Source organism: Lonchura striata, chromosome 1, assembly GCF_050655825.1.
Source record: "Lonchura striata isolate lonStrDom1 chromosome 1, ASM5065582v1, whole genome shotgun sequence".
NCBI lineage: Eukaryota > Metazoa > Chordata > Aves > Passeriformes > Estrildidae > Lonchura > Lonchura striata.
The window spans coordinates 67,585,415-67,605,281 of NC_140703.1; the positions used below are offsets into that span (position 1 = coordinate 67,585,415).

The window sequence follows — 19,867 nt, forward strand, 5'->3', positions numbered from 1 at the left end:
ACACATGGAAAGGAAAGCAATATGATAGAAATGGGGAAGAGTAGAAATAAAATATCTGAGGTTTCTGCCTCTACCAAGAAACAGTCAAAAATACTGTGAGAGCTTTTAAAATACAACTAAATAATTTAAAGTGAAATGGTTATTTTTCTGTGCCCTTAATTAGATGAAAGGTATAAGATACTCCTTCAGGTTGGTAGCTTTTCAATTTTTATTCTGTAGTTGAATAGAAAATTTTACCTGTGTATAATTTTAGAAGAGGTAAAAGGACTCCTTCACATTGTATCACTGTACATGTAATTTTTTAGGTTAATCTCAATGAGGATAGAGAAATGACAGTAATAACTTCCAATACCACTAATCTGATTTTTCACTTTTCAAATCATCAGTCTTTCCTGAATGATGTCAAAGGCTGAGTGAGCCTAGAGTGAATTATGGCTCAACTTTGGAATCAGCTGTTAGGAACCAGTGGAGGTTAGATTTAAATTTATTGTTAAATACCATGTAGGAAATTATATTTGTCTTTCTGAATTGTCTTGTTACACAAATCAAATGAGTGTATAAGTATCCAATACTGCAGCTTAGTGAGGGGATCTTAATAAAACAAAGTGCTTCAAGCTTGCAAATTTAACTTCAGTCTGTCAGCTCCATTTCCTTGCAAACTCTTCCATTTTTCCCTCTATCCCTTAAAGAAGAAAACCAACACAAGACCCTGATAATACACCAGATAATTGCTTGTGTCATTTGAATTTATCTCTTCTTCAAGCTGTGTTGCATAATTGCATAAATGAACGACAACAAAATCACTTCCCTGTGTAGGACCTCTCTCAAGTGTCTAACAAAACAGGGCAGGACGTAGAATTATGAATAAGTTTGCAAGCAGGTTTGCATACACTTTCTACTCCTTTCCAGATGAAACCGTTTATAAATAAATTTGAATCTGATGTGCCATTTTAGTGAAGTATCTAAACCGGAAAGGAAAACAATTGCATCATTTATCTTTATATACATTGAACTCCATTAGTTTCCATTCTTTCAGAATGAAGATTGTGGATTTCATGTTTCTTCATGAAGTAATTTTTTTGCCAACTCTGTAATGTTTACATGAAAGCTTTTTTCCCCTGTCTCAGCAGAAAAATGTAAAGTTAAACAAAAGAAAATCAAAAACATTTTTCACTGGTTATAGTTTGGAGAGGGAATTTCAGTGTAACCCTTTGCTTCTCTCTAAGTTGAATAATAAAAAAAAAATCAGTTTATCTTCTTAAAAGTTACATCAAAATGTATTACTTTGTTGTTTTAAATCAGCTGTCCTCTGCTTTTGTTCTTGGATGATGTACCATTTTGCTGTTCATTGACTCACTTATTTCTTGCTTAACACTGTTACATATTATGGGAATTTTTTTATCTCCTTCAGTCTTTAAAAGCTAATACCTCTACTGGATGGTTGTCTTTATTTTACCATTATTCATCATTATGCAAAGGAACTGAGCCTGTCAGGAAGCCATGACAGCTACCTTTCAAAGGTTGTTTTATAACCAGACTGAGCATTAGTATGGGCTCCAAAAGAGGTGACTGTAGGGGGCTAAATGCTTAGTCTTGGTTTTAAAGCTGTTTTTCCTTACTGAGTTGAGCTACATCTTACACATATTACTGGCATGATTATATTTTTGTATTTTTTATAAAGATTCTTTTGAGTTCTTTGGAATAGGAACATCTTAGGAGGCATAATTTAAAGATATTAATAGTTCCCTTCTCCTGAGCCTCCTTCCTGAACTTACACTTTATTTACTAATTTTAATGCTCAATACATTAAGCCAGTTTTTAGAAGAGTAGAGCTCTGCATGAGATCCAAACTTAGCATTACACCTGTGTGCTTTTCTGTTACTCACATTTCATCCAGATGCTTCCTTCATACTGGAAAAATACAAAGGAACCTATTGTTGAGAGACATTGTAAACTCCACATGCACTAAGAAAGGTTTTAAGAGGTTTAGCAAATAGAATGCAGTGTTTAGGGTTGAGATTCAGGAATCTGAATTGCACTAACAAACTTCCTATCATACTTGTTTTAAGTCTCTTTTTATTACTGCTGACACTAGTAGTACACAAGAAAAATTTCTGCTGTTTAGAACAAAGGTGAGTATCAACAGAGAGAGATTACAGTAATTTTTATTTTGCTGCCTCTTTTTTTTTTTTTCATGAATTTAGCACAGTTTCCACTGAGATACAAACTATTTACCAAACAGTTGAAAAATAAGTCTCTGGGTGAGACATGGCTGAAACTCTATAGTGCTAATATTTCCATTCACATCAGTGAGGTGTGTGGTGTGCTGGCCATCTGTTGTATAAACCTGAATAGGATCTGAAATGCTTACACCAAAGACCTGATTTTTTTATGCCACTGCTTTTATGAAGGTGTGCCATAAAACTGGCCATGTGCTGGCAACCTGTGCAACTGGACCCCTTTAAATCCGTGTAAAAGTGATGACATTCCAAGCTCCTCAGCATCTCTTAAAATTAAAACAGCTAATTGCATTAAAGTCTGTGTGTTGAAGAGATTATACTCTTGCTTAGGGTTGGTTTTCCCCCTCCCCATCTGCAAAATCCCTGATGGGGTCCACATCTGTGAGAACAACAGCGAGCACGACAGACTGCCTCACGATTGGCAAGCCAACTGGAAGGAAGGCTGAGACCCACAAGGATTGCTGGACCCGCAGGGCTCTCAGCTTGTGAGAACAGCGAGTTAATTAAAGTCTAAATAAATGAAATCTCTTTCTAGCTGAAGTAAAGATAAATAAATGCCTGCGTGTTGTTAGAGAGGGCTGAATAAAGATGAAAATATTTGTGTCATGTTTATCCAGTAACATCTCTTTAATTGTGAAAGGGGTGCTGCCAGCAGATTTGGTGAATATGTGCGAATGTCCAGTTCCTGATTTATTTTCAATCTGTTGTTGTTTTAATAGGATGGGTTCAGCAAAGGTAATGAAGAGTACATTTTGATATGTTTTTCAATAATTATTTAAAGTTTTAAAAGTCTTAGTGTATATTTTTAGCACATCTTCCTAGCTACTGCTTTCTTGTCACTGACGAGTTCTGCCTCTGCCTCTGTGCCAATGCTTCGCAGGCTGCTGTCACCAAAGGGGCTATATGCTTTGTTTGCAGACCAGTGTTATGTCATATACTGATGCATTATTTCAGTTTTGCTGTTAACAAAAAACATTGGAACCTTCCCATCTTTAACAGGGCCAATAAAAAAAGAAGTAGAGCCACTTAAAACCTCAGTATGAAGTAAATTTTTTCCTTTAAATTTTCTTTGGGCCACTTTTTTTCAGTCTATTAGACTAAACCTAGGTTAAATACATATTTAAGAAGTTTGTCCAAGACCTATTTAGGAGTCAATTTAATTTCACTCATGTGTAGATCATTAAGATTATTTGTATTTAAATTGAAACACTTGCTAAAATGCTTTGCTTAAATGAGTCTTTGAAGATATCTCATTTTGGAAGGACTAAGCAATTGCATTTCTTGGCTAAGCCTTGTTTTAAGGTCCTTGAAAATTTCAGTCCTCAAACAGAAATTTGAGTGTCTCTAGGCACCCACTCTGAGATGATATGGCCACTGAGTTAGATCTCAATTTTCATGTCTCCCATTCTTATGGATGACAGCAATGACTGCAAGACTTGTAAAGAAGCATCAGGCTGCTAAAGGAAGCTGCAGTGCTGTGCAGTCAGCAGCCTTGACCTAACATCTACTTAGTAGTGTAATGTCACCATTTAAAGTGCAAAATATGAAAAAAGTAGCTGTTAAATAATCTGTTGAAAATCTTGCACTAACCTTGTTGTGATTGTACTTCTTAAATGTTGTAATGATTCATTCCTGATCATAGAAGTAATAAATATTAAACATATTTAAATTGCAATTCCTTTCAGAAAATACTGTGGAGTGGGAAAATAAGTATGAAATTGGATCTCTATTCTAGGAAAACAAACAAACATAGCAGAAGGAGTAGAGAGAACATGTTTTTCTACTTATTTTACAAGCAGGACTGTAAAGGAAACAATTCTCTCATTACACATGTATAAAAATAGGCTTTGAGACTGACTTTTCCAGGCATGAGAACTCCTAGCATTTTCCCGTTACCTTGATCCACATCTGCTCATTTGTTCAAAAATGAACCAGAGGTAAGTTTTTACTGGGATGTCACGCAGAGTTTAGTGCGGGAATAGAACATATATAAACACGTCCTAACCATGAAACAAGAGCAGCAATATCTTAGCAAACTGCATATAATCACTCAGTGCTGATGTCTGTTGTCAAGAGGCAACAAAAACAGTCCAAAAATTGATTAATGCATTCTTCAGTTCTGGTCAAAGCTCAGAAGAAATACTTGCCTGGATGAAAAGAGGGAGCTGGGGTTGATTAAAGGAAACAAGGGTAAAGAATCTCATGGTAGATGGGATGTGCAAGCTCTCAGGATTATTTAGTGAAAAGTAGGCCAAGTTCAGACTTTGTCTAAGTCATCTGACCTTTGTTATGGGAGAAATTAAAAGTTACTCTGTTCAAATGAATTCGGCATACTGGCCAGATTTTGTTGTTGATTGCAGTTTCCTTGGCTTGGTACTCAGCAAATGTCTGAACTGCTGCAACTTCAGTTATTCTTGCTCCAGCCATGAGCTGTGTTCTGCAGTGCCAGACAAAAGAAATAATTCCAAAGTAGTTATATTTAATTTGTAAAGTGGATTGGCACCATGATTGTGGGCATCTAAAAACCTTGAAAATACTGATAAGGAAGTGATAGTGTTAGTTACATGAAGTAAGCCTGCAATCTATATAATATATAGACTGAAGAAGATAATGAAATAGTGCAGCACTTTCCTCATGTGAATGACGTGAACCCAAGGAAGTTTTAGTTTTGCAAATCCTCTGAATATTTTTCACTTAAGTTGTAATAGGAGGACCTGAAGAAATGCTTCATTTGGATTTAAGTTTGAAGGGCCACCTTTACATTTATAGTTCTTGCTTCCTTTGAAGATAGGAGAATCCTGAAGATGAGTTTGTATAATTGTTATGCACCACAGGATAAAAGTTTTGGGTGAAATCCAGTCCATCTCAAATATCTGTGTAGCTTCATCCATCTAGATGCATGATGAAGCAGTTTTCCTAAAGCCTGTAGGTAACTGATAGACATTGATAGGTGCTTTGGAAGGCTTCCCCGGTGAGATCCTGCCTCCTACGCTTCTGGCATCCAAGGTGGGTGGCTACAAGTTTCCTTTGAGGGGCCACAGAGACACCACTCTCCCCCCATTAGCTGTACAGACAGGCTCTTACAGTTGCAGGAGAAGTACATGAAACGGAGCACAAGAACAGAGTCACTGCCGCAAGTGAGCTACCCCCAGTCAAAGGAAACAGCAACCATTTTGGTTGCAAACTGCAACCACCCTGGCATTTTATTTGTCCATACATTACTATAATGAGTTCTCCCTTTTAGAACAAAACTGGGGAGGATTCCAACAGAGGGAGGTTTGTAAAATTGAGGAATTCTGCCCATAACACAGCCAACTAAAGACTTAGGTTCCTCTAGTGCCTGCTGAGTTAATAGGGTCTCTAAGAGCACGGTCTCTGGCCTGTAGAGGGCATACGGCTCCTCAGTTTTCCCTGCCAAAATGCATGAGGAATAGGGAGAAACTGTTGGAGCATATATCAAAGTATTCTTGTAGGCACATTGCTGCACTTGATGGATCAAGGATCTCTCCAGTAATGTAAGGTTACCGAAAGTGTAATTTCAGTGGAAGAAGTTGGACTCTTCCCAAGCATCCATGTATCCATCCACCGAAGTAGATACTTTACAATAGGGAACACTAAAGCCTCTCCAGGACGTGTGTCCAGCGGGAACGTGCTGTGGGTACTTGTGCTTCTTAAAAATCATCTGTTTTCATTTGTGTCTCCATTTCCAGAGCTCCCAACACAGTGGCTCCTCTACCTCATTAGCATCCACCAAAGTTTGCAGCTCTATGGATGAAAATGATGGCCCTGCAGAAGGTAACATTTGGAGGCTGACATTACAAAGCAGTCAGTGTAGTGATAACAGCAGCTGTGTAGGAAATGAGTCATTCTTCCTGCCAGAGAAGGTGGGAGCATTACAGGCTGGATAATTTTCTGTGAGGCAGCTTCTCAGTCTTAGCAAACCAGTTAGATTCACTCTGGATCAGAGTTGACCTGGACATCACTCTTCAGAGGTATTTTTATTGTGGAATACTTAAGGTTTTATTTCTGTATGCAACACAGTACTGACTGGCTTGTTTCAGTATTTTCGTCTCATCTGCCATGGTACTAAAGAACACACTGCAGTCCTGGGTCTTTACTCAGAAATGGATAGCCTTACTCCATGCTAAGGCTTTGAGCGAGTTGGCTAAGGGACAAGGTCTGCTCGAGCACTGCTGGCTCACATGCACATCTACGTACGTGTGTGTGTGTATCTGTGCTCCTGCTGGAGAACAGCTCTTCATGCTGTCTGTGAATGCAGACAAACCCCAGCCTCCTTGTTTCCTAGCATTCCTAGCATTCACTTTTAATACTAAACTAGAACAAAGGACAGAGTAATACACAGTTAAATGCACTGTCTTAAAGATCGTAAACACAAATCACATTTCTGAGAGGATTTTTTTTTACATTACAATATTTATATAGTAGTTTGTATCAGCTGCAGTTTACAGTCAGCTTTTAGAGGCATGTTAGGTATTTGTAACACTATTTCAAATACATTTAAAAATAACAGTACAGGAATGAGCACTAAAACACATTAAACTACAAGTTTCTCGTATGCTTAGACACTGTGTAATGCAATTTTACCTAAACATCTGGTACCCAGGTTGCATGTGAGGTAGTATTATTGAGAACATTTGTTTAAAAACTAAATATTTGATATTGGGGGATGGGGAGAACTAGCACTTAGCACATGAGGAGTTTTATGGATGTCTCAGTTTACAGGATGTAATAAAATAAGTGCTTGAGTGTTGGACTTCTTTGGTACATATATTTAATCATGCTGTGTCAAGGAGTTCCAGCCCTTTTTGGAGGCTGGTCTGCGCTTGTGCAGATCATAGAGGCCTTTTTGTAATTAAAAAAATACAATTTTGGTTTTGTCTTGGGGGCATATTGCAAGAGCAACTATATAACACTCAAATGGTGGTATGTTTGAGCCCCCAGAAGTCTTATTTTTCAATATTGTATCTGCATGAAACCTGTTGAGTATATACAATGTCAGCAGCATGGTTTCACTGTACAGTAAGTGAGATACTGACTGAATGGTTTCCAGGCTCCTAAACTGTGGACTTAAAATGCATGTTATGTGCAACATCTGTGTTTCCTTCACTAACAATAAAAATGTACTAATGATTCTTTCAGAAGTGTTGGAGGAAGGTTTCCAGGTCCCAGCGTCAATAGCAGAGCGATATAAAGTTGGAAGGACTATAGGAGACGGAAATTTTGCTATTGTGAAGGAGTGTATAGAAAGGTGAGGAGGATAACAAGCTTATTACTGTAAAAAATAATTATTAATGTCATGTTTTTTCCAGATCGTATCTTTATTTGTAGAATACAGAAATGTAATAAGGTAATGTCTCAATGCCAGATGGAAAAACTAATGTCCTCTCAAATTAAAAAAAGAGTGAGTTCAAGGGGCAATCTATAAATTTAATTCGTTGTGGGGTTTATATGGGTTTTTTCTGCTACACTCCACATGATTTTACCAATTCCTTGTGTTACATCTCTGTTGTTGCACTGAAATAACATCTTTTCTTGCAGTATGTTCTTGCAATGCTCCTTTTACATTAGACCAGTGGAACATTTCACATATAGCAGCACTCTGTAAAGATGTCAGGAAGTTCTCTGATTGGGGTGTAGTGGCAATGGTCAGCACAAAGAAGTAATTTTGGATCCATCTATTCTACCGTCTGACATTGAGGTGTAATTTCTTCCATATTTATTTTTAATTTAATGGACGTATAACTCCTGCTTGCCTGCTTTGTGCCATTATATTTGCTCCTTCCAACTTTATGAGCCTCACTGCAGACACCAAAATCTAACTTCTTCAGTGACCTTTACTGTTAAGAGGTGAAAAGAGTCATTGATTTTAGATGTCTACTCCATATTAGAGAAGTCACAAGTTACCTCAAGTGTCAATGTTGCTGAAAATGTCCAGGTTGACTATTCATGTGTCTGTTTCTAAATCTGTTCAGGCTTGAACTGGCTCTACCCAACCTTAAGAGTGTAAAAAATAGGGAACAAAGCAGGAATGCTCTAAGCAGAACAGTGCTTGCCTTTTAGTAGTATTGTTAAAAATAGGACACTATGGGATATAAAAGACAGAAAGCATTTCACCTGTTTGTGAAATTACCATAGGATTGCTCATGTTAAATTGTAGCATTGCAGACAAAGAAAAAAGCTGCTGGAGCTGGAGATGTCCAAAAGAGAGGACAATAGAGATGTCAAGGTTTGAAAATGAAATTTCATCATTTAAGTTTTCTATCCCCTATTACCATATCCTGGAGAGGAGACTCTTACAGAGGACTATAACTTCACCTTTGGGCTCAAAGGTAAAACTGTTCTTTAGCCTGTAAGAATATGATATAAGCCCTGGAGAGTGAGATTAAATCTCCTGACAAACAATGATAAATTAGCTTGGCTGGTTTTAAACTAGGCTCCTTGTAAAAATCCAGGTCCACCTCTGCATCCAAAAGTGCAACTTGGAGATCATGAAGACAGCTGTTTCAGAAAAGGGTGAGAGTGGATTTCATGTCAGCTGACAGTGTGCTTGTGGGACTTGGCCAAAGTTCTGGTGAGGCCTTTAGTGTTCTGCCAGAGTTCTTGGTGGAGCTGGTCATCCAGAGGGCAGTAGCTGCTCAGATCAAACCTCGGGGTCTGAGCACTCAACTGTGTGGAAACCTAAAGGAAGCAAAGCAAAATGGTGTGAAACAAAGGAAACACTGTAAAACCCTATGGAGGGGCATGACTAATGAAATAAATGGGTGAAAAAAGAGACAAAATCAACTTAAGGTGAAGGGAATAGTGACTGGGAAAAGCAGATTAGAAGCTAAAATAAAGAAAAGTTGTGGTTTTAATAAACTCATTCAGCTGAAAATGCACTTTGTGCTGAGAGGCAATATAGATGTGCTAGTGTGCATGTCACAATTCTTTCCCAAACTGAGAGAAAATACATGAACAAAATTAAAAGTCCCATCACACCTAAAAATAATGCTGATTACAATATCCTGGAGAGCCTGAATGAAAACTGTTTCCTGTCCTCTTGTCTATCCCACCAATCCCAGAAGTATCCAGTAACATGGTGTGTCTAATGTACTCAAATAGCATTTTTACCCAGTTATTCCCAGATATATGGACTTGTGGTCTCTGGGCTATACCATTTCATAGATCCCATTTCTATCAGAGCTACTACTTTTGGAGATCTTGAAAACTAAAGTGTAATTGTTTCTGTGAGGTTATACTTCTAAAGCAGTATATCCTTCCCACCACAAGTGTGTAAGGAGGGTAAATTATACCAGTACCTGTGAAACTTCTTCAATATTCTTTTCAGTCTTTTTAAGCCTCTTTAACCTCCTCACTTCAAAGTCTGATATGTCCATCATTTGCAGAGCCAGAATTAATGGGGTGATACCTGGGACAGAGAACTTTTCCATTTTCTTCTGAAGTACAATTCCTGTGTGCATTACACTTCAAAGGAATAGCACCATAAGGTGTTAAACAAGTAGGAATGGGTCTTGCTGCACAAATTCACTGGTCACATGAATACTTCTCCATAGCTGTGAGATCAGTCTGTGAGCACTTGTTAATATAGGTTTGTGATCACTTTGATACATTCACAAGCGTTTTCCTCTGACAATGAACAGTCCAAATAGAAATCAAAAACCATCTCCAAAATTTTCACATGAGAAATTCTAAATCCCGTTTTGAGCATCTGTGAATGTACAGGCACACACCCTTAAATACATTTAATGCATGCACAAATATAACAACAAAGATAGACTTTTGTCTCCAGTGCAATCTAAATCTCCATGAAGTTTGCAAAAGTTTTAAAAGCCAGGGAACACAGCACCAAACCCGGTGAGCTAGAGGTACAACTCTGTGGTAGTGCAGTGGGTCCAGACTCCTGTCCAGCCATAACATGTTGCCTTCTTTTTGTAGTCCCTTTTTATTTTTTTGAGTGAGCAAGAAGTGAGAGGCGAGAGGTACACTGGTGACTCTTTCACAGTGACTTTCTGACGTGGCCATGCATATTTTTTGGTGGTGTATAAGTTGCAGTGCTGCTGACAGGCCACGGTTCTGCAGCTTTTCAGGGGAAAGGATTTACATTATCTTAGCTTTAATTTTCTTTTTACCAAAACAAAGAGCAGTCAGAGTTGTCATCTGCTTGTTACATATCTGCTCTATCGTACGCACAATTTGTCCTGCGGTGTTTTCATATGTGTTCATTTTTAACTTTCAGATACTTTCAAATGCTGACATTTCCTCACTAGCTCACATTTCCCAGTGTCTTGGAGTACATGGAGTCTCTCATGGCCAACAAAAACCATCAATTTCCTTTCTCATGACAGAAAGGAAGCATTCCTAGGGCAACCAAGCAGCTTGAAAGAGACTGCTATTGAAAGAGGCTGTATTTTGTCTGAATTTGAACCCCAGATATCTTAATTTCTAATATTTCTTGTTCAACCTCCTTCTTCTAGTCCCAAAAATAGTGTCCAAATCTCTTCCTGTCCCTCACTGAGCTTGGATTGTAGCCACTGAAGAGTAGCACTGGAAGGTGGCACTCTACGTGGTGTGCAGCCCATTCTTGGGGGCTGTAGTACTAAACCTCTGTGTGGGAGAGTACAAATAGGATAAGTTTTTTATTTTTATTTGCATAAATCTTGAACAGATATGCTGTAATTCCACCCCCCCACCCCCTCCAATTAATAAACCTTCTTATTTTGTGTGATTTATTTTAATTGGTGTCCTAATAGAGACAGTTTTAGCTCTTTGCCTGGAAAGGTAGACATAATGAATATTTTGTGGTATTTATTGAAATACCCATTTTTCCTTAAATTAAAAATTGGTGGTACATCATTGCCAGAGGAGTTCTCCATGTTTTAATATAGAAATAAAAATGCCCAGTTGTTTTCCAGACACAGTGCTTTCAGTGTATTATTCACTTTTCATGTCCTGTTTAACAGACTGAGCACACTTTTAGACACATTAATATCTCTGTTGAACATGCTCTCTATCAGTTTAATATATCAGTTTAACTATTGTCTTCTGTGAAATGAGGAATAAAAAAATGACCCTGTATTCTTGAAATGTTTTTTTTTTTCTTAATTTTTAACCAAGCATGCCTAAAGGCAATGTAATAGACATTTGTAACTTGTTTAGGCTTGTATTACAAAATGAAAATATAAGTATAATATAAAGTAATATATTTTTCTTAAATTATCCCTTTTCCATTTAATCTTATAGTGAAACTGGGGCTTGTAGGCAGAGCTTCTTGTTTTCATTCTTACAGCCGTCTTCTGGTTTTGTAACTTAATTAAGAAATGGAAGTTGATATTGTTAACTTGTCTGCAAGCTAATTTTTCTGTTAGTATTCTAGATAATAGATATATGTAGTAGTGATAAATATTATAAGGATTCAAAACAACACAGTAGTTAAAAGGAAATGTCTTGTCATCTTGAACTAATTTCTCTTACTGTCTCCAGAACCTTCCACATTCTCGCTAAAAGCCAACATATTTAACTCTGCTAAATATCCTATAATTACTGAATACATAAAAAAGTATTCCAAGGACTGATATTTTTATCATAGCTCTTGTGACTGCAGATATGCAAACAATTTCATTTTCATTAAAAAGTAAGTAAGAATTTTCCATGGGTTGTATTTTTTGTAGGATAGAAAACAAAATTTCTTTGTTTTGAAAATATTTGAACCTGTGAACACTGTAAGGTATTTTTACATAAAAATGACAAATAAAAATTCTCATTAGAAAATGGAAGAAAAAGTCAAGCAATTTTTTTTGCTTTGAAAACACTGAAATGCTTTCATTTTAAAACAAAAAAGTTATATGTCTTTTTCTCAAGCATGCATATTTAATAACTTTAGCTCCATTTTAAAATACTAGTCAAATCTAAGCTTTGTTTCTTAGAAAAAACATAATATTTTACTAGAACTTTTACTACACTTATTATACTCGTATAACAAATATAAACTCAACTGATAAAAATATTCAATGTGATTGAACATATTTTTTATCTTTCCTCAGATCAACTGGTAGAGAATATGCTCTGAAAATAATCAAGAAAAGTAAATGTAGAGGAAAAGTAAGTACCAAAATATATGAGACCAAAAGACTATTTTTTCCAAGAATTTTTTTGTGAGAGATCATTTTGAGAAGCTGGTATTTGTGTCCTTCCTGACAAGTGTTTGAATCTCTTTGGTTGAAGTCTTTGCCTACCCTCTGGAGACTCTTGGAGTTTCAGGAGAAAAGGCAGTCATGTGCTGTTCTAGACTTGTGCAATGATTCTCCAGTTGGTTGCTTGCGCGTGACTCCTTTCCCTTTATCTATGTAATTATGTCCTCTAATTTTCATCATTCCAGGTGTTATAGAAAGCAGAAAATACAAATAATTATAATAACACTGGTCACTGTGTGTAAGGCATAAGTTAATTAAATTGATGTCAATTTTGCACCAAGTGACTGTTAGCTTTTAAAATCAGTAACAAAAGGTTCTGTGAGAAGATGCTATGATGTTGTTAAATCTAAAGATTCTGCATCAGAGAAAATTTTAAAAAGCTTTCATTTTTCTCTGCACCAGAAACACATCTTTTCTTCCATTTCTTTTTCTGTGTTCTGCTATCTCTACTTTCAGTTACCACATTGATGTTTCTAAACATGTTCCTTCTCTGTTGCTGGAGGCAACATCTGTTAGTTTTTTCAAAAACCCCAGAGAATCTGTGCAGCTCCCAATTCTCTCTGCTTTTTCTACTGTGAATTTTTTTCCCACTAACCCATATTCATTGAAGATTTTTTGTGTGTCAGGAACACATGATCCAGAATGAGGTATCTATTTTAAGACGAGTCAAGCATCCCAATATTGTACTTCTGATTGAGGAGATGGACATGCCAACTGAGTTGTACCTTGTCATGGAACTTGTAAAGGTGAGTATTTTGGAGTAAACCTGCTTATTTTATCAACCATATTGAAAAATTCCATTCCTGCTTAGGCTTACTGAAAAACATGGGATCATGGAATAATGTAAAGTGGAAGAGCTCTCTTAAAGTGGTCTAGAATCCTACTGAAAGATGTGTAATCCACTGTCAGATTTTTTTAAATTAGCTTTCAAATATTTGTCTAACTTCCTGTAAGCCACACTTGGAAACATTCTTTGACAGTACTTTGTATACCACCAGTTTTGTTTGCTTCCTCAAAAGAAAACTCATTAAAAATTTATAATCTGCCTTGAGGTGAATTGAAAATATACCCAGTCCAAATAGCCATAAATACCAGCCTTCAAAATACGAAAAGGCGAAAGGGTTTCATTAGTTTTTATTAATTTACATTAAATCTAAACAATATTAAATGTGTTTTTTCTCTATTGATTTATATTAACACAGTCTCAAGCTTGCCTCCTCAATAGCAATCTAAATTTAAGCTGAAGGAAAGGGAAAATGAAAAAGAAATTCTGCCTTTTAAAGCGTGGTTCTATTCTAAAAAGTAAATTTGCGAATGCAATAATTTATATTTTGGACCCTATTTATTTCTTCACAGTGACTTAGAGAAAACACTTTTTGGAAAACAGGATTGTTAATCTGCTTTGCTCTGGTTGTAGGTGGAGGTTAGAAGGTGCCCTTAATATAGGCACCTCATTGAGATGTTAAATAGGGCAATTCCAGGTCCAGGTGTTTCTTAAATACCCTTTCAGTCTCTGGTCTGGAATATAAGAGCAAGTAGAATAAGAAGGTTTTTGGGTTTTTTCCATTATCCCCCAAGCAGCACCAGTGACACTAGCCATATTCCCAGTCCAAAGATGGAAGACTCTGTGTGCCTCACGGGTGGGTGCCCACAGATTTTCCCTGTCCTCATAGCAGTCTGGGAAAGAAAGTCTTGTCATCCATGAGAAGCTCAGGCCATGTCCCACATTTTAGGAGATGACAACATTGTCCTCATAGGTTTGTGCCGGACAGATGCCCTGTTTGGCTTGAGTAGTGCTGTGGAGCTTATGGTCCCCCTAACCCCGCTGTCTACCATCTCCAAACTCTGAGGAAGCACACTAGGAGATGCTCGTACTAAGGAGCTGACATATTTTTTTCTGATGAAAAAGTTAAATCCTAAGACAAAAGAAAAATACTGGCACTCTTTCATGCCATGAATCCCTTTGTGTAACCAGGCCCAGAATAATTTCCCCACTCCCTTGGCAATCACAGCCTTCTCTCACTCTTAGGCATGCAATGTGAAATAGCACAGCTTGAGATCAGATACCATTAGCCATGTAACACTATTTTAATCATAATTACTGCTCTATTCTATTCTATTATATTCTATTCATTTGTGAGCTCACTATGAGATCCATAATGGATATAATCCAAACAATACCAAGAAATATTGGTATTTCCAATATTTTCCAATAGGAAAACCAAATACTGTTGGTTTTCCTCAGTGTCTGCGAGAGCGTGTTCAAAGGTACCTCAATCCCCTTGCACAGCACTGTAATCACATGTATCCACAGCTTTTAGCCTGCATTGACAAATCCTTCATCTTAGCCCCATGAGGTGTGCTAAGAACTAAAAGCTGTGCCTTGTCTAACCTGCCAAGGTATAAGCACAGAGCTGGTTTTATGGGTGAAACCTGCTGTGCTATTCATGACTGAAAAATGTGTAAACTGTAGTGTCCAATGGATTTTTAATTGAAGTCCTACTCAGCTAAATGAGAGAGGAGGGAACAGAAAACTCTTAGAAAACAATTTAGAAAATAAATGTTAAAGATGTACGTTTTAAAAAAAGGCATTGTAGTCACTTTCTGGAGAAATCTGGTTTTTTGTGCTCTTTCTTCTTTACTTTTAAAGATTGCTGCACATATTCTTTTAGTTGTATTATGGAAGGGCTCTATAGGAATCTGTACTTCTCATCTCCTAGAGAGCATTGTTCTAATAATCTTGACTTTTATGTAGGATAATAGAAAAAATGTAGAAGAAATAACCTTATTTGGGGAAATCAACTTTGTTTCTCTGGTACAAACATCTATTCCTTAATACATAGTTGGAATAAAAGCCTTGTTGCACTCTCTGGGTACTAGGGAAGGCATTTCTGGAAAGACATTAAATGTTAATTCACCAATTGGTGACTGTTACCATTTCATAGCGTGCACTGTTAGAATTGATTAACCATCTGTTATTGACTGACTTTAGAAGCCCTACCTTTAAATCAAACTTACAGACAGGAAAGAGACGCACGGAGAAAAGGTTTGATAGTGCAGAGCCCGGTTTCAGTTAATACCACCCTGCATTAATTGGCAGTAACATGTTTGACATAAGTGACTGCTGCAAATCCCACCCTCACCTCATGGCAGATAGGCCATTCATTGCTTTGTAAAGTGTAAGAAAAAGCACTTCATAAATACAAATATAAACACATTGCAAGTGGTGCTTGTAAAAGGAAGCAAAGACCTGGTTTCTGGCACATTGCCTTTTTACACGGCAAAACAAAATTGTTATTTAAACCTAACAGGGGTTTGGCCAATTTAAGAAGCAAGATTTATTGCTGAGTTTCCTTTACTGCTCCAGGATATGATTTCACTTTTGCAGAAGAAAAAGAGAGATCAAATCATTTACATAACAAGGTAATAAATAAATAATTGGTTACTGTAGTTCCAAGTACACTTCCTCATGTGCACAGATGATAAAAACTGCATTCAGATGTTGCTGGTCCTGTTTCATTCCAGAACAGGGGATTTAAGACTGAAATGTCATCCTGAACTCACCCCTGGTGCCTGAATAAATGATAGTGACCTGCTGTGTGAATCGGCTTAGCAGAACCTTGCAGGTTAAAGTGCTCTTTGGGGAGAGCAAAGTCTGAAAACAATTCTGCCTGATAGAGCTGTCAGCTCTGTTAACTCTTTCCAGGATATCACCTCTCCTTTAACAACAGAGAATCCCGTAGACTAAATATATGCTCTCTTTTCTTAGCAGCATGCCTGGTAAGAAACTTAACCAACTACAGTATGCTTAAATAGAGAAAATTATTCTGCTTCAGATTGGCTTGACTGTCTGTTAAATTACTCTGCAGCCTCTGTCTTTTTCTGAGTTTATGTTTCTCCTGTGCATGAACATTTTTTCCTTTTCTTCTGACTTTGGGCCAAAATTTTTCCTTCTGTTTTTAAGGCTCAGCTTCTTTCATTCTTGCTCCTCATAGCTCAGACTATTTTCTTTGTTTGGAGGCAGATGCTTTGCCGATGTTATTGACACTTCTTCTGAGCATCTGGAACATATTAGATAAGACCAAAGATCTGTCTAATCCACTGCCTCATGTTAAAAAGCAGCTGGTACAGGGGTTTCACAGGAAGGAGCTTAGGGAAGATAGATTATTTATCTCACATACTTTGCCACATGCTGATATCTAATACTTAGGGATCAGATAATGCCATGAAGTACATGGTATTGTACTTTTGCCAAATATTTGGCCTCTTTCTCTCTAATCCTCTATCTGGTTTAGCTTGGCCTTTTGTTCTTCCTTTTCCTTGACACTATGTATCTTGATGTGTCTTGAGCAGTCACCAGCCAGGGCAAGAAGTTTGATGTGGTCCAGATTTAAAAATGGTTGGCTGTAAGCAATTTCCAAAGAGCTGGGATTTTGTATCTACAATGGGAATAAACCTGCCCTGGCATACTTCAGCTGCACCTCAACAATGCAAAAATTTTAATAGTTTGTTTGGTTTTTTATAACTAGTAAAGTCTGTTTTACCAGGTTTGAGTCTTTGGTGGCTCTCTTTTCCTACCGTTTTTTCTGTAGCCGTGATTCCTGGAATTTTTATTTTTCTTTCCCCTCTGTTCTCTTTTCTCTGGAAAGTGGAAAAGGTGTTTACTCTGGAGTTGAGCTTTAAAAAAACCCAGAAAATATCTTGAAGCTTTTGATAAAACTATGAGAGTCCCAAAGCGGTGACTCCTCTGTTACCTTCAAAAAATACCTTCTTTTTCTTTTAAAAACAGATCTCTCTAATTTTTTTTTTTCTTGATGTTTTGACTGCAGCAGGGAATTTTAGCATTGCTTTTGCAATTATCCTTTGCCTTTTATTTTTCTTTTTTTTGGTTCTTGTTGGACTGTGTTTTCTTTGTGATTCTGCTTTGATTTTGGCCAAAGGCCAAAATCTCTGAGTAGAATCTCCCAAAAGAGATCACTGGTTTTTCCTCCAATCTGTCAAGCTCCCTTCTTAATCTCCTCTTTAAAATGACTCTTCCATCTTTGTCCCTCTCCCTGCTTGCCAGCTCACCTCTGGAAATGTGGCTGCCTCAGACTCTGGTGAAGATCATTTCAGCTTTGAGGACTTCCACTTAGTTATCTTTCTTTTCTTTTTTCCTTCTTTCTGTCTCATTTTCTTGCTTTTCTTTCACTGACAGCAGCTTTTAGCTGAATTAGGCAGTATGATGAGCTGAAAATTGCACAAGCAGCCACCTGTGTCTCCCAGTATAATTGCCTGACATACATGCTGTAAAGTCCTTCAGTATTAACTGCAAGAGGCATCACACTACCAAAAACCTCACATCTCGTGTAGAAAAAGTGGTTTCTAAAATCCATGTTTGCAAAGCTTTATGAGATGGAAACAGACTTCTAAAATACGATTGCAGTGAGGATAGGTAACTTTGAGTTCTGAGTTTTACTCAGAGTTCCTTCATCTTTCTGAGGTTCAATTAGGCATTGGGCAAAAGTTTGATGTCAATCTGATTGTGATGATTATAAATGCCAATGGCATCATGATATGCAAGTATGTATCTTGCCAGACATTTGTAGCAGGCTCTGAACACACAGGTGGGCAAGTGCTGGACATGTTACAAAAGCAGCAGCAGATGGGAATGGTTTGCAGTAGAAACTCTAGCCTCTTGGCTGACCAACTCAGCCATGACCAATGGTTCTGAGTTATTGGTCTCTTTACCTGCCATTATGGGAGATGTCATCATGGTACCCACAGTTTATAGCTTCAAGGAAACTCTGTTGCTCCCTTCCCCTCCTCCTCCTCCTTCTGTACAAATGTTCCTTGATCTTCCCTAAATTTTTCAGTCATTTCACAGGCAATGTTGCTCATATCTCATGGTAATTTTGCTCCAGGGAGGAGATCTTTTTGATGCTATTACTTCAACCAACAAATACACAGAGCGGGATGCCAGTGGGATGCTTTACAATCTGGCCAGTGCTATCAAATATCTTCACAGCCTGAACATTGTCCACAGGGATATCAAGCCGGAGAATCTGCTGGTAAGTGAAGATTCATCTTTCAGTATTGCTGATAACTTTAGAGTGTGTGAAAAAAGGTCTGCACTTCCTCCTTCCACATGCCTGCCAAGTTTATTTCAGTTTTCTAAGTCGCTGATCTTTTAATTTTAACCTTTGCATTGTAAAGCTCTTCTAAGAATAACAGCTGTCCCAGGAAGTACAGTAATGTAAGGTCATATATCTAGATTGTTCCATAGGACACAACAGCTGAGTAATGGGATCACTAGAAGTAAACTTGTAGTAAACTGCAATAAAATTTCAAGCTTCTCATAAATATAAGTGTTCTGTCCTCAGCAGACTATTCTGTACTTCTGTCACTGCCTAAATAATTAGCAACCCTTTAGTTTTACAAATATGGTGCATGTAAATGCTGTGTTCTAATCATGTCACATATCAGAGCAGAGCCAGGAAGAGACTTCATTGCCCTCCCCCTACTGCATCTCCCAAATCTATAGCACTTTTTATTAAGCCACTTGTACAAACCAACAATCTACATCTTTGTTTTTCTGACTAAATCTATGTGACCCTTATCCACTGAAGACAGTGAAAAACGTACCCTGGCAATTAGTCTTCTGAGAATTTTGCACACTTGAATGCAGCAGTTGCATCCTCCACGTAGTTTTATTTCTCCTGAGAAATTAGCTTCTCCTGATTATTTCACTGTTTTGAGTTTTCACAAATTTGCTGACATGTTCCAACATGAGAATGTCCCAATTCTCCATATATTCTGCAACCATAAAACAATGTTTGTAGAAGCATAGACTATCAGTTCTCTCAGCTGTGTGCTCTCAGCCATGACTTAATGCATTTAGTCCTGCTTGATAATGAAGAGGTTTTATGAGAAAGCTGACTTCAGCAGATATTACTGAACTTTCAGGCAATGGAATTTTTACAGCTGAAGTTCCTCTAGTGGCAGGTTCTGGGTGAGGAAGTGACCTGTCCTCATTTTCCAGAAACTGCTGAAAACACACTGGATGGAAGTTTCACTAGACACTAATGACTGATACACCTTTCTTGGCCCTTTTAATCCATTTTAATTTCTGATGCTGGTGTTGATAGGTGGCTGCATGCAGATATTGTAGCAATCCCATGCCAGGATACATTAATGCTGTTCCTGGAGTGTGGAGGGTCTTGGTCTGGAACAAGCTTTGCTCTGCTGCTGTCTTGACTTGTCTGTAAATGCCTAAACTCTAATTGTTGTCAGAGTTAAAATTCTGAAGGAAAAGAGATGGTCAGGAGGTCTGGGAAGGAGGTGAGGGCAGCAGGGCAAGGACTAGATTTGCCTGCTCACCTTTTCTGGTAATTACCCACTAATGGGAATGATCACATTGTTCACATTGTAGCTGAA

The 19,867-nt window shown here is 37.6% G+C and overlaps 1 protein-coding gene across 3 annotated transcripts in view; it reads left to right on the forward strand.

Annotated features, from left to right (window-relative positions):
• DCLK1 (doublecortin like kinase 1) overlaps window positions 1-19,867 on the forward strand; it is a 231,808-nt gene that overhangs the window by 175,142 nt on the left and 36,799 nt on the right. For all 3 annotated transcript variants that reach the window (XM_021541917.3, XM_021541918.3, XM_021541919.3), the window contains exons 7-11: window positions 5,951-6,035; window positions 7,401-7,509; window positions 12,302-12,359; window positions 13,078-13,197; window positions 18,355-18,501. In XM_021541917.3, coding sequence (XP_021397592.1) covers window positions 5,951-6,035; window positions 7,401-7,509; window positions 12,302-12,359; window positions 13,078-13,197; window positions 18,355-18,501 — 519 coding nt within the window. The remainder of the gene's footprint in view (window positions 1-5,950; window positions 6,036-7,400; window positions 7,510-12,301; window positions 12,360-13,077; window positions 13,198-18,354; window positions 18,502-19,867) is intronic.